This window comes from Onychomys torridus, chromosome 19 (assembly GCF_903995425.1).
Source record: "Onychomys torridus chromosome 19, mOncTor1.1, whole genome shotgun sequence".
Classification (NCBI taxonomy): Eukaryota; Metazoa; Chordata; class Mammalia; order Rodentia; family Cricetidae; genus Onychomys; species Onychomys torridus.
The window spans coordinates 52,329,422-52,355,883 of record NC_050461.1 but is presented as its reverse complement, the minus strand read 5'-3'; the positions used below and the strand labels follow the sequence as shown (position 1 = coordinate 52,355,883).

At 47.6% G+C, this 26,462-nt stretch overlaps 1 protein-coding gene across 4 annotated transcripts in view; it reads right to left on the bottom strand.

Annotated features, from left to right (window-relative positions):
• The window catches only part of Arid1b (AT-rich interaction domain 1B), a 369,773-nt gene that overhangs the window by 14,906 nt on the left and 328,405 nt on the right, over positions 1–26,462 (bottom strand). For 2 of the 4 annotated variants that reach the window (XM_036168635.1, XM_036168631.1), the window contains 7 exons: positions 24,057–24,202; positions 17,706–17,815; positions 16,838–16,996; positions 11,281–11,490; positions 8,339–8,543; positions 3,228–3,366; positions 2,823–2,995 (listed from right to left, as the gene is read on the bottom strand). In XM_036168635.1, the coding sequence (XP_036024528.1) occupies positions 2,823–2,995; positions 3,228–3,366; positions 8,339–8,543; positions 11,281–11,490; positions 16,838–16,996; positions 17,706–17,815; positions 24,057–24,202 (1,142 nt within the window). The remainder of the gene's footprint in view (positions 1–2,822; positions 2,996–3,227; positions 3,367–8,338; positions 8,544–11,280; positions 11,491–16,837; positions 16,997–17,705; positions 17,816–24,056; positions 24,203–26,462) is intronic. The other 2 variants (XM_036168632.1, XM_036168633.1) reach the window with 2 other exon arrangements.

The window sequence follows — 26,462 nt, the reverse complement described above, 5'->3', positions numbered from 1 at the left end:
ACCCCATAAAGGATGACCGAGGCACTTCATTCCTAGTCTTGGACTCAATAACTCTTCCAGCAACCCATCTCATGGAAACACTGCTACAATCACAGAAAGAGTTTATTTCAAAAATCACCAGTGTTTTATATGAGTAAAATGGGAGGAAATGGCCCATCTAGTGCTAAGCACCAGAGTCCAGTTAAAGACTAAACACAGCTATGTGTATGGATTCAACAGATACTCAAGTACACTGGGTACCTTGGTCAGAGCTTCAGAGAGAGAAAGGAACAAGTAGGCTGGAGGCAGGTGGTGAGCAGGCAAGGCTGGCTCCACAGGGTTAGGGTTCTCAGACCAGGCTGACTGCCCACCACAGGCCATCGACACCACCACCAACAGTGGTTTCCATGGACCAAATTGGTCTGAGTTGCAGAATAAGGCAAACTGAAGAATAGAAAATTTTATTTACAACAAATCAGAGCTGGAAGAAAAAGTTTTCTGTGGACCGTTTCTCCTTTATTGTGGTAATAAATGCTCCAATGCTATAAGGCAACAGGTGAGCTGAAATATATAAGAATTGTGCTATTTATCTATGACTGACAGGGCTGGTGAAGACACATTATCTCTCTAGCAGCATGTCTCTCTACCTGCTCCCTTAACTGCCCACATTCATTCTGTGCTGTGTGCGTAGGCATGGGGCACATGGGGAAGTCATGTGATGTTCTCTGCCTCTATGCTCCATCATATTCTTCAGATGAGGTCTTTCTTATTGAACCTGGGGCTCACAAACTTGGCTGGACTGGGTGTCCAGCAAACTCTGGGATTCCTTCTGCCTCCACCCCCATGGTGCTAGAGTTGTGGGTATATCCACCACACCCAGCTTTTATGTGCACACTGGAGATCCAAATTCAGGTCCTCGGTTTGTGCAGAAAGCCCCTTTCTACAATAGAGACTGTAGGTATGAAGGAAGGAGGGGACCCTGCAGCTGTCACACGGCAGGGCACAGACCTGCCATTCAGGAGATTCTGAGGTCCCACCCCAAACACTACTGATTAATTTTCTATGTTACTGTTACATTTTCAGAGTCTAAAGGTGGGCTACAGACCCAGAAACACTCTCACACCACTAAACCCCAGCTACTTCTAACAGGCTTTTGGCTCTCAAGGTTACTGCACTTATCACATGTTCTGCAAACCTATACTTAGAAGTAGCCTCAAGATTCATGAAAGGAAAAATTACAGTTTATCTTGCTTTATATAACTGCTACTTGAAATATTGTAAATCTCATTTGCTTACTAGTATACACCCAATGCTAAAACATTTGAGATTCTTCTGTTATAGTTTTATAGTCCATAATACTCATCAAAGCAAGCTGGGGATTTATGCATCTCTCCATTTATGGGTATCATGAAACTCACAGCTGGGGTGGTGGTGCGGGCCTTTAATTCAAGCACTGGGGAAGGCAGAGGCAGGTGGATCTCTGTGAGTTTGAGGCCAGTCTGGTCTCTATAGCATTCCAGGTCAGCCAGGGGTACACAGTGAGACTCTATCTCAAAAAGAAAAACAGCAAAAACAAAACTCATGTATCATGACATCTAAGTATGACCCAGTTGCTATTCTTTACCAGATTCCAGAATAACTACTGCCACAAAAACATCTCCACAATTTCTTCAGTATTTAAAAAATACTATAGGGTTTAATTTGCCAGGACCGAACTGCATTTGGTGAATGCCAAAAAGCAATCTTCCAGCTTCCTACCTGATGCCGGCATGCACCACCTCGGCATGGACTCCTTGGGGCTGGCTGGTGCTAAGATCCAGCCCTGGTATTTCTGGTGTCCCTGACATGCCTGCACTTCCCGAGCTCACAGGTCCCACTGCTGCGGATACACACTCAGGAGCAGCCTCAGCCTAGCTCCAGACACACAGCCTGCGAACTGCTCCCTGCACAGCTGCTCAAGACACTGAGTCTCCTGCTCCACTGGCCCTTTTCCAACCAGTTGAGTCCCCTCCCCACTCACTCACCACCCTCAAAGCCAGAGGGCTTTTCTCAGCTGCTTGATTCTGACTCCTGCCCTGCCACCTCTGGCTCACCTGTCCCCAAGGCCCCATGGGTCTCTTATCTCTTTCAAGGCATGCCTGGAGACCACCAGTTACTCTCATACTTGCTTAAAAAAATTGAATCATGCCAGTTCCCCTAGTAAGATCTCTCAGCTGGTGAAAACCTCAAACTCAGGAACGCGCCAGTCAGCTGAAGGGCCCTGTTCCCTGGCAGCTGAGGCCTTCAGCCTGTGTGCCCCTTCTTAAACAGGACCAGCGACCTCCTGCTGAGGTCTCAGTGGAGAGCTGACAGCCCACATCTTTCCTGGTGACACCAGTCTGAGGACCTTTGCTTTCCTCCAATGCATTCCTCCAACACCTCTGCCATTTCCACGTCTTTCTGCACACTGGCTGTCTTCCGTCAGTCATGGCCTCTGGTTTTGTTCCCTCCTAAGTCTGTTAAGTCGTTGAAGAACTACGTAAGAATCTCTACTGAGCACTCAGCACAAGTTAACACAATGCTCATGATGCTGGACACCAGACCCTTCCTGATCACAGGTGTCCATCATTCTTCTACTGGCTTCTTGGGCACAGACTTAAGCCTTAAGCACACCTGGAGCAGGCAAGTAAGGCACATAGAAGCTATGTTTTCCTACAGCTATAGCTTAAGCAGGGAAATGAGGCTGAGTTGCTGAATGGCACGTGCTCAGAACTGTCCCAAATGAATGGGTGAACAGATTGTCAGGTTGTGGAGAGAAGAAAGCCTTCTGGACCACGCCCACGCAGAAACTCCATTCTACATACCTTTTCTCATTCCACTGAAGGGGTCCTTGTTGGGCTCATAGGGCATCCGGCCCATCATGTCTGGCATGCTCATGCCCTGCTGGTACGGTGCATTTGGAGTCATCGAGTTCCGTTTGGGGTAGGATGAATCACCCACATCTGAGAATGGGTCGTGCACGCTGATTGTACTGCTTCTGAAAGAGACAGATGAAAACTGAGTGACATTGCAGCACATCTGTACACACTGAGCTCAAGAAATAAACCCCTCCAAAGTGGCAAATGCAAAGCCACCCCACATAAATGACATGCTAAACTAGTGGCAAGAAGACATTTAAGAACTAATCAGGGAAGAACATTTTTTCTAATAAGTTTGCTCCAAAAACAAGGCAAAGCTTGACTCCATACCTCAGGGTCCTCTGAACATACCTTCCACTTTGCATGGGGGTCATCTGTCCATGAGGGGTGGATGCTGGGGTCGGGGGCTTCAGGTCCCCGGGAACTTCGGCCATCGAATTGCTGCCGGTCGACTGGGGCGTCTGTGGGCCTTGTAAGGATCCTGAGTTAGCTAGTGGTCAGGGACACAAGGAAGAAGCTGGGGTTATTGAAGAAGGTAATTGCTGACAGCCATGTATATGACAGGATTAAAAGTAAGACTTTACTGGAAACAGCAGGAGCGTAGTAAAATCAGTCACTAAAACTTCATTTGTGTTAAGAAGGGGATAGAGTGAGAGAGGGAGAGAGCGCGGAAGGGAGAGGCGCGGAAGGGAGAGAGCGTGCGAGCATACATACAGTAAGGACAGAAGGCAGCCTCATACGGGGGCAGATGCTGTACCCCGAGTTCTACTCTCGTTACTCAGTGAAGGAGTATTTTTGAATAAACCATTTAGAAACATACTTCATTTGTGAGCCATAAAATATAGTTATATGTTTGACTGGGTAATTGCTTCCTGGCGTATTTATCCCAGGGAAAAAGAGTCTAAGAAAAAAGAAGGCTTTAGGCAGAAAATTGTTTAACTCAGCGTTGTTGGAGATGCTCTAAATGTAAATAAAGAAGAAATGGGATGAGAATTTTGGCACATCAGTTTGATGGTCTGTAATGCTCTGCTTCAGAAGAACATAGGTTCTTCAGCAGCGGGGAATGTCTGCCGCTGGAAAGTGGTTCTGTAGGTTAACAAGGCACCTTACATTATTTTAATATCTTTGCAACAATTGGACATCTATGCTCTATCATTAAAAACACTATCATTTGAACTGTAACTCAGATTTGTTATTACAAATATACGTCATGCCGGTTTGTAGCTCTTCAGGACTGCGGTCGGAGTTCTGAGACACTTACTTCAGAATAATAGTGCTCAGAAGTGAGTCCCTTTCAAGACTCAAGTGGGATTGTTAATTAACCTTGCCTTACACAAATATAAAGAGTGCCTACTTTATCATCTATCACAGTCTTTAGTATGTTGATGGTCAATAGATAGATATTGGTTCAACGCATTGGTTAGGCAGGGATGGGTGAATCTGTGCCTGATGCATTTGAGCTCTTTTGGACAGGTGGACACAGAGTGTAGCCGACTGAAGGGTCACCCCACCCCACCCTTAAGGAGTCTGCACAACTACCTGAGACTGAGCACTGCAGACTGCCAGCATATGGGAAACAACACTTGCTCTCCTGTGGAGGAGGGTTCAAGCCTCACTCCAGTCCTTGTTTTACTTCAGACATTAAACAAGTCCCAAGCCATTACTTAATGAAGAGGTCAGAAATGGGAAAGGTGGGCATCACTTATGTATGCAAGAGACAAAGGAAAACAAAAACTGCTCACATGACCTCTCCATGATATGGTTAAGGTTGTTTTGTAGATATGAGAGAGAGAACAGACAGAGGTATCTGGAAGAGCAGAGGCGGAAGTAGACTGGACATGGCCAGCACACTGGGTATGGCCAAAAATATCTGTGAAAGGGGACAATAGCAGGGGATAGAGAATAGAGAGAGCATAGCGAGAACATGGGGGCGGGGGTACCTTATAAAGAGAACAAGAGTATCTGGGAGGGAACCCTAGGAGGCAGCATGAGAGCACGGACTTCGAAATGTCTAACAGGTATTTGGGATAGTGAGGGGCTGGAGGCTCCTCATGTGCTCTGATGAGCAACAACAGGCGGCCATTTGTCCTTTCCATCAAAGGCTCCAGAAATGACTCTGTTTGGCAGATGGGGACCAGTTTCTCAAGTTCTGGAGGAATGTGGCTTTTATCTAACCACCTGAAATCCAATGGTCCAGCTTGAGCTCACTTCTGGATATATGGACTGCCTTTTGGAGTGTGGGGATTGGAGTGTCCTTTGGACTTGACAGCTTGTTCTTAGCAAGTGTTGTCTGTCAGGTGGGGGCTGCCCAGCCTGTGGCCTGTGTATACCCACTGTGTATGTGGAGCTCAGGAAGACTTAGGGGTGGCTTCTCCTCCTCACGGAGGTAGAAAACTAACAAACACTGAAAACACTGGAAACTTGTATTCAGAAGGCAGTCTGCACTGAGTGAGCAAGGAGCCTTCACAAACACCGACAGTCTACCAGCCCTGTCAATGCCCAGAACTGCGGAGAAAGGATCTGTTTTGGGTCACTTTCCTTGGAAATATGGCTCACAGCCTGCTGTGATGTTCGAATGACCCTTATTTACAGAGTATTCACATTCATAGCTAATAAAACAATGGAAAATTTTTCCTTTCTTGCCAGTGTTTTTCCTTTCCTTTCAGGGAAAAAAAAAAAAGAAAGAATACTCCCTCTTACAACTCCATTAGCAGAGGAGGCTGGCTGGCTCTCTAGGATATCCCTACCTTTTGCCAGAAGCTACAAATGTATACTCTAAAGTAAACAATGGAAAGGTTACTGAAGGTTAAGTACATTCACACACTTCAGAGGGGGAACTGCCAGGCTCCTGGCTGGGAAGATAATTTACACAGCATGAACCCGGTGCCCCAGTTCTGGTGGGAGGGGTGTGGGGAACAGTGTGAGAAGAACAGCTGATGTGTCCCAGGTCTAGGGACTAGAGGTCACCCAGAGGGCACCTTTGTTACTGCGGCCCCTTTCTCATTTATCGTCCTCTGAGGATTCCCTAGTTGGAACCATGACAGATTTTGTGACATCACTTGTCAGCTAATAATAGAAATGCAGTCAGCCACCTGCCAGCCAAGATGGATCGGTTTTGGTTACAGACTTCATATCTGAATGGAGCTTCCTTGTCTCTCCCTGCCCCACTCCTCAGCTCCACTTCCCCAAGTCTTGGGGCCACGTGCTGTTGACTAAACTTCTCCACCAAACTTCCTTGGGGAAGCCCAGGGTAAGGATCCCACTGGCACCTCAGAGAGGCAGACTGGAAGCCAAGGCCCCCCGCGGAGGTCAGGGGTGCATCTGCCTGCAGAGTGTCTGTCTGCAGGATGCAGCTGCAGAGGGGGAGGCTCGATTGACTCAACTTCAGATTAATAAAGCCGCAGCCAATCAAAACTGGCCAGACTCAAACTCCGGAATCCTCTGAGAGCACAGACACATGATTTAGGAACTCTTGACTCGGGGAAGGTTAGGAGAACAAATTAGCATAGCCATTAGAAATCTTTTGGTCTCGTTTGCCTGGATGTGCTGGCACAGAAGTTTTAGCTGAAAACCAGCTTTAAAAATCACATGTTAAAAGAGGTCAAGAAAACATCTTGGCACAGGAATCGCTTTCTTCAACCATCTCCACAAGAGTCTTGGAGCCGGGGAGGCCATCGGCTGCATGCAGAGCTGTCACACAAGCCTGTCTACGGGCTACAGGGATCCTGGTGATCACTGCCCTCCGGACGGGCTCTGGGGACTGGTGCACAGTGCATGCGTTCTCTGGAAAGGACACCGACTTTACAGGCAATACCAGGAAGCTTTGCTTCTACTATCCCCACATCACAGCAGGACCTTGCCTCCATCTGGACCAAGAAGTGCATGGGTAAGCCATGCTCCTTTGTGCAGTTAAAATGATAATTTCGCCATAAAAGCAGTGGTTCTGAACCGCAGAAAAAAAGCACTGGCTGTTCAGGGAACAGGCCTCCACTTTCTGCAGGATCTGTACCTCGGCAGGGCTTCCTGTACTGAGGCTGAGGCATGCTGGGAGAGCTATTCTCCACACACAAGTGTGGGCCATTCAGGGACACAAGTTCTTTCCTGACACATAAAATGCATCTTTAGATCTTTGCAGACATTACTGCTCTGGACCCTGCACCCCACTGGGGTTTTATTTTGGAAAAACAGTTTCAGAGCTGTTCATGGGCAGTCTCTTTCATTCTGTGAACTGAATGTAACGTTGTGTGGTTTTTAAAATTAGATTATCCAGTGCTCAGGTACACCCCGAATGGTGAAAGTTCAGGATCATAAAGGGTGAGGCTGGAGGGGAGGTTTTTTTCCTCTAGGGCGGTCAGAGCAGAGCATGGCTGGCTGTATTTATCTGAGACCTCTGGACTGCCAACAGTAGCAGCTCTGCAATGCTGACAGTGGCCAGAGAATCATGAGAAGCCAACAGCATTCTTTCTTGGGCTTCTAGATGTAAACATCGGGCCTATTTCAAAGGCATTTCCATCCAGGCTGAGGTATCTGGTGGGTTCAGTGAACAACATACGGCTAAACATCTCAAACAGGCCTCTTGCACCTTCACTGTGTGGCTTTGGGGGTCTGAGACTTCATCTGCCTTTACTCTGCCAGGGACATTTAAATTGCTCCTGCATCCAGGGCTGATGCAGAGATAAAATGACAAGTATATAGAAGTTGCCTGGCACACTGTACATGCTCAAGAAACATGGGCTAGCTTCAGAACCGGCCATGCGATGGGTCAGTACACAGGCTCTACCTTGAACAGCAACTGTAATATAGTGTCACCAAGTGCTGAAGGGTAACTAGGCTTAAATGTGATCCCTGCGATGACCAGAGACTAGAAACCAGGAAGGGTGGGATTTTCCTGAGTGAGGCTGCCACTCACAGCTAAGGAGGCTCGTGTCTTCCTGGCTCTAACTCGGGAGTTACCAGTTCACAGTGTCTGGTAATTTCACACTTGACAGTCTAATGGGGGACAAATGGAGAGCTGAAAAGCGTGACCCGTTCCCAACAGCATGGGTGGAGGGGTTCCCTCCAGGTGAGAACTTGCTGGACAGGAAACAGCAGAAACTAAGTCCAATCTCCTATTTTTAAAAAGTACAAATTGGAGTGGCCCAGACAGGAGAAGCAGTGCAAGCCTGCCTTTGGCCTGAAGGGGGCAGCACTGGGGCTGTGGAACACTGGACTGGGTTCGTGTGGGGTTTACTCTGTCTAGAGGTAGCTGGGATGTTTTTAAGTCCTTGTATTAGAAACAAAGGTGTGTGGCTCAGGGTTCTAAAGTCCACTCTCATGAACTGAGGAAAGACAAGGAGTGCTGCCGCCTTCGAAGTCTGACGCGAGGGGCGGCATCCACATTTCGCTCTGGTCGGTCGGTTGTCACTCTCCCAGCTCTGGGGTCTGGCTCAGCAGCCGCCCTGAACTGTAGCGCTGCCACTTACCAGGAGATGGCGGCTGCAGCTTGGGCTGTTTCTTTGCGTCCCCAGTGCTGAAGACTTCTGGCGGGGGCTCCTCCCCACGCTCGATTTTGCACTCAAAGGCGAACAGGTACTGAATATACTGCTTCTTCAGGGAGCTGGCCGCGCTGCTTGAAGTGCCAACGTTCAGGGTGGTTGCCAGCTCACGCCACTTCTTGTTTTTATTAACCTAGAAAAAAAAAAAAAAAAAAAAAAAAGGGCAGGGTTGTTGGTTTGCGGCGGAGAGGCTTGTTGAAAGCTAGGGGACACACAAGCACTTAACGTCCTGGCTTACTTTTTTTCACTTGGCTCTTTTAACCAATGCTCATCGCTCCCACTCAGCAGCACACAGACAGCATCACGGTTATAAAGCCATTAAGGAACTGCTGATGGCTACATAAAAGCCCACTTGCTGGGGTCTTCTGCCTGCTCTGTCTCCCAGAGATTTGTTTAAGAGCTTCTGGGTTCCTGAGCCCCAGGATGAATGAGACCCCTCCCCCACACACACCGCACCTATCTCCACCTCACCTCTAAAAAGGCACCTACCACTCACATAACAACAGCACTGTACTTACATGAAAAAAATAACGTTCCCTTCCAGCAGCCACCAGAGTGTGCACCTGTGACCCTGGCTGCATTCTTCCATTAAGCTCTCACTCACGGGGGCTCCTTGTGGGATGGACACAGGGAGTGTCCAGAGCAGCATCGCTGCTCCCCAGCTGGAGTGTTGGCCAGCAGCTTAGTGTCTGGGGCACAGGTTATGTGTATCCTACAGGGCTTCCTACCCAAGGTTGAAGACATCAGCATTCCAAGAGAGGGTGTGTGTGTGTGTGTGTGTGTGTGTGTGTGTGTGTGTGTGTGTGTGTGAGAGAGAGAGAGAGAGAGAGACAGAGAGAGAGAGAGAGACAGAGAGAGAGAGAGAGAGAGAGAGAGAGAGAGAAAGAAAATATGGGGGGCATTGTTTCAATTTTTTCATTCCTACCCAGGAATGTGTTATGAAATGATAGTTATCACACAAATAACTCAGTGAAGGCAGAGGCTTGTGCTTTTTGATGTGTGTGATGTTGAGTAGCTGGCAATGGTCATGATAATGAGTATCTGGACCCAAACTTTAGCACAAGGCTCCTTACATCCATTTACTTAGTACTCAATTGTCACAATAAACAGCCTGGTGGCTCTGGGAAATGCCTTTTTCAGCACTTAACAGAAGAGCACAGACAACAGGCCATGGTTGATTCAGGCTGCAACTTTGCTGCTTGGTCAGGGAGAGGGCTAGGCTTAGCTGTCAGGACACAGTACCTGCTCACATGCTTGTTGGAACGCAGCATGATGCTAGCAACACTGCCTCCCGAGTGTCCCCAGCTGCACACACCGCCTCCCCAGTGTCCCCAGCTACACACACCGCCTCCCCAGTGTCCCCAGCTGCACACACTGCTCCCGAGTGTCCCTAGCTGCACACACCGCCTCCCCAGTGTCCCCAGCCATGCATGAGCTGCACACACTGCTCCCGAGTGTCCCCAGCCATACATAAGCCATGCCAGCAGAGCTGCACATGCCACCTGGTGAGTGGATTCTAGTTGTTCTTTTAGAGTCTAGCCTGGGGAAGACAGAGCAGAATGGGAGGGGCAGGGGTGCAGAGAGAGGGAGGAGAGGGGGTCCACCCAGCACATGTGATGTGGGCTGTGAGATGGAACTTAGCATGGGTTATGGTAAGTTCTAAGGGACCTGGTCATAGGCCTCAGTACTAAAAGGGGCAGGCACCTGAAGAGAGGCCAACAACAAATATCTGTCCTGTAACTCCCAGAAGCACAGAACTGAGATGCGGAAACCTCAGTGACACCTGGGAATGAGGGGCTACCTGGATGGGGTGTTGGTTGCCCCATTCCAACTGCCTAGACTGCAGGGATCCAGCCAGCTAGCTCCAGGGCACTGAGCTAGGGTGGCAATCTGATGGTCAGTCTTTAGGAACTCCATGGGCGATTCCCATTCATAGTGGGAGCAATGGGAACAGCCACCAGACAGGCCTGGTTCTGCCGCTTACCCACCAGCAGGCCCGGGCCACAACACTATTGCAATTGATTTCATTACACAGGAGTTTCCTCCCCTATTCTTGGGGCTAGTGACCCATGCCTTGTGAGTAGCACAGATAAAGGTCAAGGTGAGGTACGGCGCTATGTCACGAGCTAGCTGTTTTTCATGACAGTACACCTCCACTCCAACCAGACCCCTCACCAAAAATAATGGTGTGAACACAGTGGAGTGCTGAGGACACAAGATTTAGGGGACACCTACCCCAACAGTCAACAAGTATTGGTGAGTATGTGCACAGACAGATGAGTACCACCTTGAATTCTGTACCTGGGTATGTCTCCTGCTTACCTGGCCCTGTGGGCTACTAGGATACTAGTGCTGTAGCTATCCAGGAGCTGGGGCATAGTTTTACCATTATGGCCGAATTTCTCTTTCTGTTTTCTTTGGAGACAGGGTCCCACATAGCTGAAGCTGGCCTTGAACTCCTGATCCTCCTGCCTCCACCTCGCAAGTATGGGATTACAGCTGGGCCCACTATACTCAGTCTGAATTTATAATAGTGAATTTGATCTTTATCTGACTTACATAATGAATTTAGTCATGTCTAAATCACTTCTGGAGTATCTACCATGAATCTGTAGCAGATTCCAGAGAATTCTAGAGCTGCTGGGTAAAAAGGCTAGCAATCTGGAATAGATGAGGAAACTCAGGCCACACAAGTGGGTGGGAGAGTGAGGAGTCACAGCCCTCTCCGGCCACTACAGAATACAGAGTTGACCTTCCTACACGCTTAGCTTTTCCTCTGTGAGAGAAGACCTGAAACAAAAACGTAGCATCCCGAACTGAGGCATCCATCCAAAGGCCTGTCTGCAACACATGCCCTTACCCACTCTCACCTGCGCCAAACCTCCGATCTCCTTGACACACACATAGAGTCGGAACAGGTCCAGGGGCTTCTTGCCCACTGCGGGAAGACTGGACACCGGGGAGCCCCTCTCCTCCATGAATGTCAGGTAGCGGTCGACCCACAGCTTCCGCTCCGGCTCGTTTCCCAGCTCGTACACTTTGGTGACCTTCTCCCCAGTGGTGGAAGATGAGCTGGACTTCTAGTGTCAGAAATGTGTGCGTGGGCACGAGGGGCAGGGTGGGGCAGTGGGAGGAGGGGAGGGAAGAGCAGAGAACTGGTAAGCACAAGAACATACATTTAAAAACCACGGCTATCTCCTAACAGCTAGGAATGAAGGCTGCTAGTTCAGGCACAAATTATACATTTTCTTAAATAACATACTTTTTGACTTTAAATAAAAGGGTCCAAACTCTTCATTTTAACACTTAAAACAACTAAATCTAAACTAAACACTCTGATAGAAGCATTGAATCCCAGAAGGCACGGTTCCAATGAAGTCTAATATGCTTCTGAAAACTAAAAGACCGACGGCCCAGAGAATGAATACCTGTGGTCCAACTTCTCATGTCTGATGTCAGAGAGCCCTCTTAACCCCAGTAATACATTCCTACTTTTTTCTCAAAATAAGAATGATTAATATGTGTCCTTATGGAAACACAGCCACGTGGTAGAAGCTGGCGCTTGCCGCAGAGTGTGCAGGAGGGTAGAAACCACAGACAGGAGGGGACGAGGGGACAGGTGTGCCTCCATGCTGCTGGAGTTTGTAAGCCATTGGGCAGCCAAAGCTGTGGCATGTGGCGGCCAGCTCTCCCTAGGTAAGGTGTCTGAGCTTCTTAGTGTGAACACGGGTTATTAGACAAGCGTCCCAGGGTGCCTAGTGCCCTAGAAAACCCGCTCCAGGCTCGGCAAGTGGCAGCTTCCCCTCTATAGGCCATTCTGCCTAAAATGTTCCGCCTTTGGCTTTACCATTACTGGAGCATAAAATCTGCACATGAAATACACGGGCGACCTGGGCCACTGGTGTAAACCTGTACTCCCAGCTACTTGGAAGGCTGAGGCAGGAGGATCACAAAGTTTGAGGCTAGCCTGCACAGTTACTATTGAGTCCCTGTCTCAAATTAGAAAAAAATGAGGTAAGGGAAGGATTGGGGGCAGAGTGCAGTGACAGTATTCAGGAAGGTCTAAATTCAGCCCCCAGTCCTGAAGGGCAGGGTGGGGAGGTGACATGGTCAGAATGGGAAGTAAGTGTGATCTTTTAGGGGTGACTCTGGCATTGAACTTAAACTGCAAGTCTTTCAGAAATTACTTTAGATAAGAATTTACCACACTTACAATATACATGTATATATAATATCCAAATGACAAACTATTTTCTACAGAAACATCACAGATCATTTTACTAGGAGAAGAAATTGTCAGCAGAGCTGACTGTTCACACCAGTAACCCTGCAGAAAAGCCTGGCCACCGTCAACAGGACGGCCGTTAGCAGGTGGCTGCTCCATGGTGGCCGAGAGCTGCGCTTCTCTTAGGAAGGGCCACTCGAGCATTAGCCCAGTGTTTTTAAAAAATGAAATAATGAATAAGAACATGAGGGAAAAAGCAATCTCCCCTATAGTCGGATATTACAGTTCCCTCACGAACAACTGGGAGGCAAGGTTCACCAGTGTGCTTTAAGGAGAAGAGCATTAAGGCGGGCGTTTGTTTAAAGGGGACCTCAAAGACCTGAACAGCTCTGCCACACTCCTGGAGGTAGGACCCAGCCTCCATTTCAGGACAGTGCGCTCTTCCCTAAGGACCAGAGTACAGCAGTGTCTGCCTCCGCTGTTAGCAGACCTAAAATACTGGTATAGTTTGCATATGCAGATTTTAATTAGGTGACTTTTCTTTGTTAACCTGTGTTACTCCAATCCGTTCCCTTATAATTAGGAAAGGGCAATGAGTAGCTTCCCAAAAGGTGTTTTTTAAGTTATGCGTGTATATGTTTGTGTCCATATGAGCCACACAGCATGAGTTGTGGGTGCTGGTCACTGAAATGGGTCCCTGATAGGGCAGCAAGGACCCCCCCACACACACCAAGCCATCTCTCCAGCATAAAAGATAATAGTTACTGATAGCTTTGCATCTCCCCCTGAGCATTTTTATGGCTCTACTGTGCAGGTACAAGCGTTTCACATGGCTGAAGTATGTAGGTGACTATGTGAGGATCTCTCAGGCTTGCTGGCTAATCTACACCAGGGCTCAGCTTTCCTCCCTCACATGCTGGATTGCTCCTTGTAGTACTGTGTTCAGAGTGCAAAGCTCTGTTCTGCAGTGAACTGTCTGATATAGCTACCCTCCCACCTACACTCAAGCTTGGTGATTCTAACTGCACTCACTCGGCACAGTGTCCTTCACACTAACGGTCTGAGATGTGGTCTACAAACGCTTGCGAATACAAGAGGTTGTGTAAGAAGTCTGACTGTGCTCAGGTAAGCAGTGACAGCGGACTCCGGCAGCCCTGTGCACAGGACAGAAGGTGTGACATGAATGTGGTGGCCTCGGTGAGGCCACAGTGGGAAACAACAGCACACACCTCCCGGGCCCCAGGCTCGCTTGTGAGCCAAATCACTGTCCAAGGCAGATGTTGGTATCTGAAGAGAACTAGAGAGCTCATCAGTAGAGCCCAGCAGAGAACACAAATGCTCATGGATGCCACTGAACACAGCTATTCCTTTCTCCTACACACTGGACCCTGTGCGGAAGTTTTTATTCTTTTAGATTGATTATTATCTTACGTGTATGTTGCCTGCATGTATGTGTATCATGTGTGTGCAGTGCCCTTGGAGATCAGAAGAGGGTGCTGGAGCATCTGGAGCTGGAGTCACAGATGGTTGTGAGCCACCATTGAGTGCTGGGGACTAGACCCTGAGCCATCTCTCTAGTCCCCATCTGAGGATGGTCTCTGAGAGACACTGCCTATGACAGTGGGAAAGGCCTTCAGGAAGACCCAGTATCTTTTGCAGGTGTCCCAGGGCCACTTGGAACTGCTTCTCTGCTGTGAACAGTGTATCCCAGGTTCGGAAAACATTGGGGAGGGGAAAAAAAGGAATGGACGTTGCTGAGAAATTACAGCAAGAGATTCTTATGGTGCCACAAATGTTTTCCTTGCATATAGTTTAATTAAGCTGAAATGCACATATCCTCAAGCCTCTGAGGCAGATTTACATTTTAGCAGTCTTTACCATATGCTTGGTTCTATGTATGTGTATATGTGTATGGACAAATCTTTATTTATATTTTAGAATGTTTTCTAACAAAGCACTGTTGGTCCATAGCACACTGTCAAGGCAACCACAGTAGCTCTGTTATTCTGCCCGGCTCCTTCATGCCTGCTACTGGCAACGCTCTACTGGGGACACTATTAAGAGCAATTTCAAGCAAACTCAAGTGGCACCTCAGAAGGAGCAGTTCAGTATTCCTAAATCGCATACATCTGCAGCGATCAGAAGCACCAATGGTGTGAGTCCTGCAGGGCACACTCCCTCACTCCCCTTCAGCCATATCCATCCCACAGCAGAGGACACAGCAAGAGCCTAGCATGTTCCACTGGGCAAACACAGCCTTTCTTGTCCTTGTTTAGCACTGGAGCCTGAGGTTTGTTTGCAGATTCCTAAACACAAAACTGTTTATGGTATGAAAGGAGATATGTGGCACTATTAAAAAAAAAAAAAAAGAAAAGAAAAACGCTAAATTTCAAGTGTAATCCTCAGAAAATGGAGTCATTTACTTTAGTTTGCTTTTCTAATTGAAATAAAGTTGAATTTATTTTTGAGGTAGGGTCTTGCTATGTAGCCCACACTGGATTCAAACATGATCCTCCTGCCTTAGTGTCCCTCGTCTGGGATTATAGGCATGTGCCATTACATCCAGCAGAATTCTGGGTAAGGGTTTTGCACAGGCCTCGCTGGATAAGCACAGCTTGAGTAGGAAGTTGGAACACAGCACCTATCTCTATCAGCTGTAATTCCATGACCAATAATGAATGTTACATCATGTTTCCCAGTCTATTAGAGGTCTTAATTTTCACTAATTATTCTCAATTATTATCTTAAGTTTTAAACATTACCATTTTCTACCACTGAGCCAATATGCAAATGTTTTTGTAAATGTATTTGAATTCTTCCCATTCATTTAGCATTATTAATTCATATGCTTTTTCCTGTTACAAAGAGACAGACAGAAAGGAAGAGAGAAAGAAGGAGAAAAAACGTCCAGGGTGGTTTACTGAAAAAATAAAACAAAACAACCCCCCCTCCCCGAACCCACACAATATTGGCTGCCTTCTGAGACTCAAAGCCAACAACACCATAGCACATAAAAATGGGAGGGGGCTCCTCCTTCCTCTGATCTGGCTGGAAGTGGGCCACTTCTCACTCTGGGTATTTCAAAACTGAAACCCTTCTGCGGGTAGGGGATGCCCGGAGCACCCTTCCCTGCTCTGAAAAGGGAAATGTTGGTTACAGCAGTTTCACAAATGTTTGCTACACTCACTGCCGGCTCTTCAGCATGCTGGGTTCTGTATGTTTAACCCAGTGGATGGGTAATTAACGGCAGCCTCCTTTTGGGTTTTGACTAGATTGCCAGATCCTACACAGCTAGGGGCTTCTTCCCTCCAACTCACTCTTTCCGAGCTGGGCTCTTTAATACACTGTCTTAACAGATCAGCATGTTAATTAAGTTTCTTGACAACTAATTTCATGTTAAGTTTTTTTAAAAGATCTTTTGATTCCCTATATGAATGTAAAGTAAAAGGTTACTATAATACATTACTTTTTTTTTTTTTATTGGTACAGAATAAATTTTTTTAGAAGGAATAAAGGCCCAATTTGGTAGTCAAAAGAGCATTTCCTGGCACGTATATGGTCCTGCTGTCATTTATATGCCACACTTACCTCAAGATAGCCAGTATTCTGTGCAGAATGCCACTTGTCTCTCTCAGTGGCTCTGATGCAGGTACATATTCTTAGTCCAAAAATCCACAGGCACTAACATTTCTGTAACTTTGTCCCTTTCAGACATACAGTTTATAAATGAGATGGGCTGCTGTTATGATTCACTGTACCCAGCTGCAATATCTATTCATTTATTCCAGGTAAGTAGCTTTGGAATCACGTTTTAAATATAATAGCCCACGACAAAGTTACACCAAAGAGCCAAATGTGTCGTTTTATGTCCTGGCTGCTACTAGCGTCCATGTAAATGACAGCAGCAGGTTTTAGAGAGACCCTCCGTGGTATACAGCATGCACCCCCAGGAAGTGTCTGAGCCCCAAAGCATCAGTGTACTCCACGTGGAGGTGGGTCTTCACCCCAGAACAGTTGCTAATAACACTGGAAAGATCTGCGACGCACATGCATTTGCTGTTACTAATGCACTTATGTATAAATTCTGCTTGTTTATGGATTAACAATGGAGAGTCTTATAAAGCAAACCAGCAAGCATTACAGTGTAGTTAACTACCACCCCAAACCCCCAGCCCCCCCCACAAACCACCAGGGCCACTTACAGGGCTTGATGGCGTCTTGGGCCAGCCTGGGCTGCTGATGCTGTCACTCTCATCTCCGTGGAAGGAGGAGATGCTGGCGGAGCTGGGGGACATTGGCGAGGGGACTGGCAGGTTGCCTGGGGTCGGGGGCTGAGAAATACCCTGAGAGCTGTAGCTGTCCTGTGGTGGAGGGGTGAGAGAGAGCGGTAAAGGTACAGCAGACTTTATTTAAAACAGCCAAAGTCACACCCCGCTTAACAGAGTGTGTGTGTGTGTGTGTGTGTGTGTGTGTGTGTGTGTGTGAGACAAATGCATATATAAAGACATGCACAAACACACACGAAAATGTACACATAGCAAAGCACTAAAACAGTCTTAGGATGGCTGGTCAGTTTGCTGGATGCTGGAAAGGCCACACAGTCACCATGCTCATTTCAAGCTTAGATGGAATGCTGAGCACGGGTATCCCTTATGCAAGAAAGTAAGAAACCAAGAGGAAAAAAAGCCATTCACCTTATTTAAGAAATAAAGCAAGGAAGAAAAAAAAAAAAAAAAAAAAAAGGTAGGCTGCTGCTGAGGGGCTTGAACTAAAGGCAGGGAAAAATGGCTGCAAGCATCCACCCCAGGCAAGAGACATCCCTTGCTTCTCCCAGCAGCATCTCTTGGGTAGGTTTTGTCCTCCATCCCCCACCCCCACCATGATTTGATGCCGTAAGAACTAGTAGCTTTCAGATCCACACCACGAGGGGTGGTGGGATAGGAAAGATCGCAGACAAGTGGCACATGAAGCCATGAAGAGAAGAAACGTGAGTGTCTCAGCACCAGGCAGAGAACAGCAAGGCAGCCCTGCAGGCAGTGGCCACCGCAGGCAGGCAGGAGGAGGAAATACCTTCGACTTGCTCTCAGGCTGGGGCACACTTTCTTCTTTCCCGTCTGCTTTCAGAGGCACGGACAGTTTGGATTCGCCGGGAGACATCATATCTGCAAGACCCATAGATGCTAATGGAGAACAGGAGAGAGAGTCAGGATTATACCTGGGATGTACCATAGCCCTTCTGCTCATATGAACTATGGCATGAAGCACCCAGCACCCAAGCTCCCCAGGAAGGAAAGAAAGGGGAGAAAAGAGTCATGGGCTCCTGGAGCACACTGATGCCTAAAATTCTTTTCCATGGTGGGGGAGGCAGACTCTGAGGCCAGCTTATAGCATTTATTTCTTTATCACAGCTTAAGAGAGTTGGCAAAAGTAGAAATGGGCAGTCGTATGAATCGCTGGAAGCCACCTCAGTGTGTATCTATCACCCAGGTTCTAGAGGGCTTGGTGCTCTATTTCTTCAGTGCAAGTAATCTGTTTGTAAAATCCTGGCTACTTCACATGGTCTAGTCTATGATAAAGGAGGAAAGCCATACTGAGGACTTGGGGAAGATTCCTAGACTCTACAGGGGGGAAGGTTCCTAGACTCTACAGGGGCTGCTGTCCCCCCACCCCCCCAGCTGGCAGACAGCCTGCAGTCATCAACCCACTACCGCCCATGAGACACCACAGGAGCTCCTGCTACAGCCTACACTTTCTATCTTCGGGCTGAGAGATGCCCCAAGCTCCATGTAGGCCCCAGATAAAGGTCCAGAGAACAACTGACTCATGCATACTCATTGTACACACCAACAGACATACTCAGGTGAACAGCTTCTTTCTGAGGGAGGAGTCAGCCTACTGAGGGCAATCAGTGTAGCTATCCAGGGAATCAAGCTGAATTTCCATAACACCTACTGTTATCTGCACAACCCTGAGCTAGAGGAGCTGCCAGTGAGATGCAAACAGATGTGTAAGGAACAAGGGGAAACTGAGGCAGCAATTTGCAATCACTTCCTGTCAAGATGACAGAGCCATGGGTTTCATAAAGTGGGCCTGCCTCAGATGCTGCAATGGCTAGTATGGGCTCAGGCAGGCAGGGCACAGGGATCACTACGTACCAGAAAAGGAAAAGCAAACCAAACCAGCTTTCAAAAGGCCCCGCAGATCGCCCACTACAAAACCATCACTGCCCATACTCGTGTGTTACTATGTTTTAGAAAATAATTAGTTTTAATTACAGCAGTGAGAGAATGAGCAGGCTCTGGTGAGTTAGCTGGCAAGCTCCATGGTGCTAATTTGTTAATATCGTTAGCATCACTGCAGGTTGAGACCATAGGTCCTGCCAAAAAGCCTACCCCTCCACGTGCCCTGGAGTTTACATGGCACACTCAGCACCGTGCTCTGAAATCCCATGTTTCCATAGGCGCACTAGCTGGGTTTGCAAAGCCCATTTGCTGCTCAGTCAGTCCTTAAAGTCATCACAACACACACAAATCATAATTGAGATGTTTTTCTTTTTTTCAAATTACTTTCAATACTTAGACTTTAAGAAGTGGAACAAAAAGCTTTTTCAAGTGATGCAGCTGCAGAGAAAAATCTATTGGGATCAGCTAAAAATGTGTTATTTCTGTGAATGTGTGAAGCCTCAAAAAAGGCAGCTGAGCAATATTACAGCAGAAGACCGCCTCGTTCAAAGCAGGGTTGCTTTCGTGCGGCTTCTCTGCAGGGCCCAATGAGACAGGAATTAGTGAGCCTGGACACTCAGAAGAAGAGGAAATAAAAGCAGCGCAGAGGGAAAGGGGCCTGTGCATGATGATCGGCCCGCCCCACTCTTCTGCAGACTCTGCTCAGAGCCACCGCAGCCAGCACGATTCGGAGAGAGGGAAGGTCATAACATGTGGCTTCTGCCAAATCCGGCTGCTCCAGAGGTGACAGCTGACTGTTTTGCCAGAATTTAGAAGTTATGTCTAGATATTATTTTGGCAGTAGGAATAGTGATGTTTTATGCATTTCACACATTACTGTACACAAAAATAATTTTGAGCACAAAGAACTAAGCCAATTGTACAACAATAATCAGCAGTAATTCACACAGATTTCATAATCAGACTCAGATGAATATAAGCATATGTGGAATTTAAACTCCCCAAATTTCTTCTCTACGATCTAGTTGAAACTGGGCATCCCAGGTATGCAAATGTACCTGCACCGCGCTATCATTTTGAGAGACAGAGGATAGAGTGACTCCCTAAGTAAAACACAGGTTCTTCTTTTTTTCTTTTTTGGTTTTTCGAGACAGGGTTTCTCTGTGTAGCTTTGCACCTTTCCTGGAATTCACTTTGTAGAACAGGCTGGCCTTGAACTCACAGAGATCCGCCTGCCTCTGCCTCCCGAGTGCTGGGATTAAAGGCGTGCGCCACCACCGCCCGGCTCAGGTTCTTCTTTTACTACATGATTGTGTTGTCTTTCCTATTGTGGATTTTACTTCTTTTTACTGAAATGCTTAGTTTTGACTTAACCAAACTTTCAAAGAATCGCTGCACAGGGCCAGATAGCTGCCATCCCTCCAGGGCAGTGGCCTCTCGGGGGCACTATGTTTCACTCTTTCCATCAACTGCTTATTCTCCAGTTCCCAGGAATCCAAAGTGTGAAGTTTGGATGGGTATGGCCAGGGCAGCAAGGGATCTGCTTCAACAGCATCTGAGACTATAGCAAGGGCTGTCCGAGTGATGTAAAATGTAAATACATTCCAAGTACAGGCTCTGGCCCAACCACTGGAATTGAAGAGCTAAAATGACCTCTGAAAGCCACCAGGGGTCAAGGTCCTAAGGTGGGTGGATTCACACATTCCCAAGAACTCAGAGAACAGAGGACTTGCTGAACCCAACCTGCTCCCTCCCAGCTTCTCTCTCTGTTCTTTACAAGGCTGTAACCGTTCCCAAAAGGCAGTGAGGCACACAAGGCTCTTTTCCTTTCTTGGTAATATCCCACATTCTAGAGATACTCTGTCATTCTGAAACACACAAAAGGCCTACCCTGTTCATGAATTGGTTGTTGCTATGTTTTGAAGCTCTCCTCTCTCTGTAGCCTAGGCTGGCTTAAAGAGCTCACCATGTTGTCCAGGCTAGCCTCAAACTCACTGTGATCCTTCTGCCCTCACATCTCAAGCACTGCCTGCTTGAAGGTTGGATGTGTGGCAGAATACACTGAACAGGTAATATAGCATGTGGAAGAGCTACAGAAAGACCTAGGCAACGTCCCTCCTCACAGCACAGGCCAGCAGACCCTTCCTCACACCACAGCCTTCTGTGGGAATGCCAGTGAGCATGAGGTGGGCATGGCTCCATGTGCCCAGGTGACAGAGTCTGAACCGGCCTCTGGAGCTTGGCCTACTCCAGCAGGGAGGTGTTTCCTCCAGCCAGGAGGAACACCGAGGAGCCTGGCACACTGACATTCTTTGGCATCTAAGTCTTCCAGCTTAAGATGATGTATCCAGTCCCTCAGCTCGCTCTCTGCTGCATCCCTGGTCGGCCTGCTTCCTCCCTTGTCTAAGGGTGTTTGCCTTTTTTCTTTCCCCTAGGTGGACAGTGATCGATCAAAGCGACCACTGAGCAAAACACTCCCTATCTGCGGCTGTCATGCCTGTGCATGTGAAAATCACCCGAGGAGTTTATTACTAATACCGCCTCCAGGTCACACCCTCAGAATGAGGACCAGATCCGCAGCTGTAACAGGCACTACAGACACCCTGCAGTGGGTAGTCCTCGGGGAGTTCTGTGGCAGTGCAAATGACTGCCTTTCTTCATGAAGGCTACCAGAGCTGGCACTCAGTGTCTAGGTAGGAAAGTGACAGGACACTTGACTTTTGGGGTTGCAATCTGGCCAAGGCCTCCTGTGAGGAGGTTTTGCTGTAGCAGTGGATGGGCATTCCTATCCTACATGGCAGCACAGTGGAAATGCCTGGTTTCTACAGAGTAGCTTCTAGACAGGCACTCAGAGCTCTAGGTGGTAGGGTTTCTTGTTGGAATGTAAATGTCCACTTGAAGGCAACGCCTCATGTGCAGACAAGAGCTTAGTAAGGAGAACTATAAATGTTAATACAAATCAATGTACCCAACTACAGTTCAGGTCTTGCATAAGGGTACACATAAGTGTACCTATAATTTGTACTGTTGCTCACAATATTAAGTGATTTTAGCCTTTTAATCCAATTTGCTAAAAACAAATTTTAATCCCAAATGTGATGTGACCATCCACATCCCACTGAACAGAAATTGCTCCTTCAGAGGGAAAATCCCCACTGTTTCCTCCCAACATCCGCTGGCACTCAGGGAAGAAATATCTGCCACATTTATACTCACACAGCCTCCATTAAGTAATTATTCACTTACTGAGGGCTGTGACAATGTTACTACACAGGAGGATTGCGTGCGTGCGTGCGTGCGTGTGTGTGTGTGTGTGTGTGTGTGTGTGTGCTGCACACCTTCTAAGAGCACTAGCTGGCTCAGTGAAGGGAATGCTGGGATGCTAGATATAGGGGGTGCTAACGGAATCTCAGAGAACCCCACTGCTGGCCCTGCCTACATCTCTGCTACCTTCCTTCCTCTGCAGGGCTCCATAATGGGGGGTGCCTTGTTGCTGTCCGTGGGAGTTTCTCTCCATGGTCCCAAGCCATGGAGGTGGACATTACAATGACCCACTCTCACTGTGTAGGCTAGCACACAGCTCTGGGGGAGCTGCAGAGTTGACACCTGTCGTTCCTGGTCCTCTCAGAGATTAACACACTCACAAAATACTCACATGGACCTGTCAATAGACACAAGAAATGCTAGATGGTCAATACTCCTCAGATGTTCTGAGTGATTACTTTCTATCATGTAGCATCTGACTTAATAATGTGGAAATAAAATCATATAAATGTGTAGAACAAAATTTGATAAATGTTTAAATTATTCAAAATTCAATACTTTGAAATGTACAATGCCATGAAAAATATACTACTATACCATACAGAAAGCTGTAAGGATAAATGGCCTTTCACTGAACAGATTTCCTCTGCATGAAGTAATGAATCGCTGAATTATCTGAATAATAAAATGAAACCCTTTCTATGAATCCCCATAAAACGGGTTCTTTCTTAAGAATACATAGATCTTCCTAGTCAGGGCAGCATGCCATCTGTTTACTATTAGTATTTTGGGAGCTCTGGGGTTTAAAGGAAAATGGAAAAATGAATATCGCTAACAGAGGATAGAAATTTATTCCAGTTTCAGAAGTCATTTTATCTCAGGAAGCCAGACAGAACATAGGCTGTCCCAACCGAGACCTGGCATGGGCTGGGCAGTGTTGCAGGGAGGTGAGGCTCCCAGCTGGCAGGCTGCTGGATCTCGTACTTCATTTCCCCATGAACCACCGCTGCCGGCCTAGCACTAGGAAGGGACATTTCAGGTACTGAAAACCCTGTGTTTTGGCTCACAGTTTAGTCTGTGTTTTTCTAAACTTACAGACTGAGCCCCTAGAGATGGCTGGCTCTGCTGCTCGTGCAGGTAACACGCCTGGCCCCTCTGGACTGTTCCCTGTGACAGAGAGCTCAGAGAGCAGGGTGGGGGTTGGGGAGCTTTCCAGGATACCCAGACACAGAGAACATGGGCAAAGCTGTATAAATGGTGACTAATGACCATGGGAGTTAGGCCTCACAATGTGTTTCTGACATGTCCCACAGCTTTGGAGGACTCTCCATCTTATGCCACGCCTGAGTGAAACAATGGATGAATCCTACCAAAAGGGACGCTACCTTTCAACCAAGCGCCGGTTTCTCATTTCTGACCGGACACTCATCTTGGGACGCTCTGGATCTTGACAAGTGTCTCAAGGGCCTATACAATGCTCACAACTACCTAGGAAGCCTCACTGTACTAAGCAGGCCTGATTCTTTAAGAAGGGGACTTAGAACTCTAGACATCCCGCAGATAGCTCTCCAGAGCAGCCAACTGTCCCCCACATGGGCAGGTGCTGTCCTGGAAGGAAGAAGTACACGGGCTCCTCTGCTCGGCCCTGCAACCCCTTCGTCTGCAGTGCAGAGCCTACACTTTCACCATGTCACTGCCAAGTGACAGTTCTCTGGGACCCTTCAGTCCTCCCACTAACTCCCCAAAATAAGGAGAATGTAGAATATACAGTTCAATCCACAGACGCTTGAAATGTGTTGGTGTAGTGTACAGACAATGGAAAAACATTGACATCAGGTCGCAGACTAAGTAAGCTTTCCAAAGCAGAGGCGTGGACTTAGCCCACCACACTGGGGCATTCCCCCTTCTCAGGCCACTTGGCACATTCGCCGTGAAGCCTAAGAGGAGGAGACAGGAAGGCAGGGTGCCTGGTTACCTGTGGAGCTGTTCACCATGGTAGGAGCCATGCTGTAGGGCTGTGCCTGTGTGCTCATCAGGCCGGAGCTGTTGTTGATGGGCTGGTTGTAGGGAGAGCTGGAGGCCATGAGTGCACCCTGGTTCATGCCGGGGAAACTGCCTTGCCTGTAGGAGAGAGAACAGGCACACATACACACTGAGCACCGCGCTGGCTGCACCTCAAGACGCGAGAGCAAGCCTGGCAGGTTTCAGAGGGGCTGAACTCTACCAGCTGGTAAATGTTCAATATGCTCTTCACTTCACAAGTTGCACAAATAAGTTACATTCATAATCATGTCGAGTGTGCTGAGTTATTATTCACTACAGCTAAGATAAAGAGAAGCAGGAGCAAGGGACCCGAGGTAAAAACAAATGACAAAAGCAAGCCAAACCCATGTCTCATTTTTAAAAATATTGTTTTTTCTTTATCCTGTTTGGCACTAGGGATCCAATCCTGGGTCATCCCACCCCTGCCCTGCTCCACTTGCCCAGCCCAAGACTCTAAGGCAGAGGTACAACCCCAGTCCAGATGCTGCATTTTATTAATTAAGATCTAATTAATTAATTAATTAGTGGTGTGTGTGTGTGTGTGTGTGTGAGAGAGAGAGAGAGCGAGAGAGACAGAGACAGAGAGACAGAGAGAGACAGAGAATATGAATATACAGGTGTCCATGGAAGCCTGAGATGTTGGATCCCTGTGGAGTTGAGTCACAGGCAGTTGTGAGCCTCCTGACATGGGTATTGGGAGCTGAACCCAGGTCCTCTGTAAGAGCACCATGAGCCCTTAACCACTGAGCCACCTCTCAAGCCCTAATTCATAACAAGAGCTGGCCACTCACACTGCTTAGTATCCTCACATCCAAACCAGAAGTCAAGAGATGAAAAACAACCAAGGAGACATCTGAGGAGCCTATTAACACAATCATTTGCCCCAAATTTTCTGATATAATGGGTACGAGATGCTTCGACCTCAGTCCTATTATTTAACTTTTGACATCAGGCCCTATTAAAAAGACAGCATCTATACACGTGGTTTAAGGAGTGATGAGGAAGACCTTGGACTTCTGGAAGTGGAGTCCAAACGCTTCCTCTGTCCCATGATGTCACAGAGAAGGAAGAGCTGAAGTGTTTTTACTTCAGAGAAGCCGCCACCTCTTAGGGATTTAGCTTATGCTCAGAAAGACACAATTCCCTTTCACTCCTGACTGCTAGCAGTGAGATGGGAGAGGACCTAAGTGGCATGGCAGTCTGCTTAGCCAGGGGCATTTCACTGCAACAGGAAGTCTGGCTGATTGTGCAGGACGTTTTGGGACTCTCCAGCGTAGGCTAAGCTTGCCTGAGGTAACAGCACCCCTTTGACAAGCTTGTCCCACTGTGGCTACGATGTTGCCAGGAGCAGCCCTGAGAGAAGGGCTAAGTTCACACTTCTCTCACCTGTTCCAAACAGCCAGCTGGTCACTAACTAATCACTGTCTGAGCGACCTTGGTGTCTCTTAGTGTACAGAAGTCAACATTTTCACAAGATACAAAAGGTTCAAAGAAATTACTGTTCAAAACCATGAAGTATATTCCTTCTGTACATCAATTTATAGTGGACTCAACCATTTGCCTTATACAAGGAGTTAAAAGAAGAACTTCATTTTTTTAAATCAAAGAATCAAAGGTTTAAGTATTTGTTTTTTCTTTTTGTTCATAGTAAAAACCATTCAGGGGGAATTTTTCTGTCCCATACCCACTAGGGTCTTGAGAAGACATTCCTGAGAGGGTGGTGTGTGCATGGCTCTGGGAGCCCCTGAAAATGTCTACAGGTTGCTTGCTGGCCAGCATCAGAGTGCCCACTGTAGTTGGTATGGGCAGAACCACCATCACTCAGGGGCTCCTGACTAACTTCTAGGTTGGTGGGTGCTTGCAAGTACCCTGTGAAGACGCCAGAGCCATCTTCCCATGTTGCTTGGTCTCAGCATTGTTCTTAGGAAGACTGTAGTTATCCACCAAGACGGTCTAGCACCATGGAACTGGTTGGGAAGCAGCTCCCACTGGAACAGCTCTCTGTGTCTCACAGATTAACCCCAGACAAGCGCCCTGAACTTCCCAACAGGATGCTTGCTGTAAGATGGAGCTCCCACTTCAGTTATCAACAGCCTGGAGGAGCTTTAAACCGGCCTTGGGTTGGGATTAGGTGAAGAAGAGACCTGTCAGTCTATGATAAAGCCAGGTTCCTAGGAGAACAATTTATAATAAGGCCGGCAGGTACTGCCCTGAGGCTCTATCCCCGACAAAGCCTCTCTGAATAGGGCTGCCCCTTACTGAGCTGTTTGTGAAAATAAGCCCGCATCATAAGGTCTTTTCGGGGACTTTCCATTGGAGACATTAACATATTTTTTTT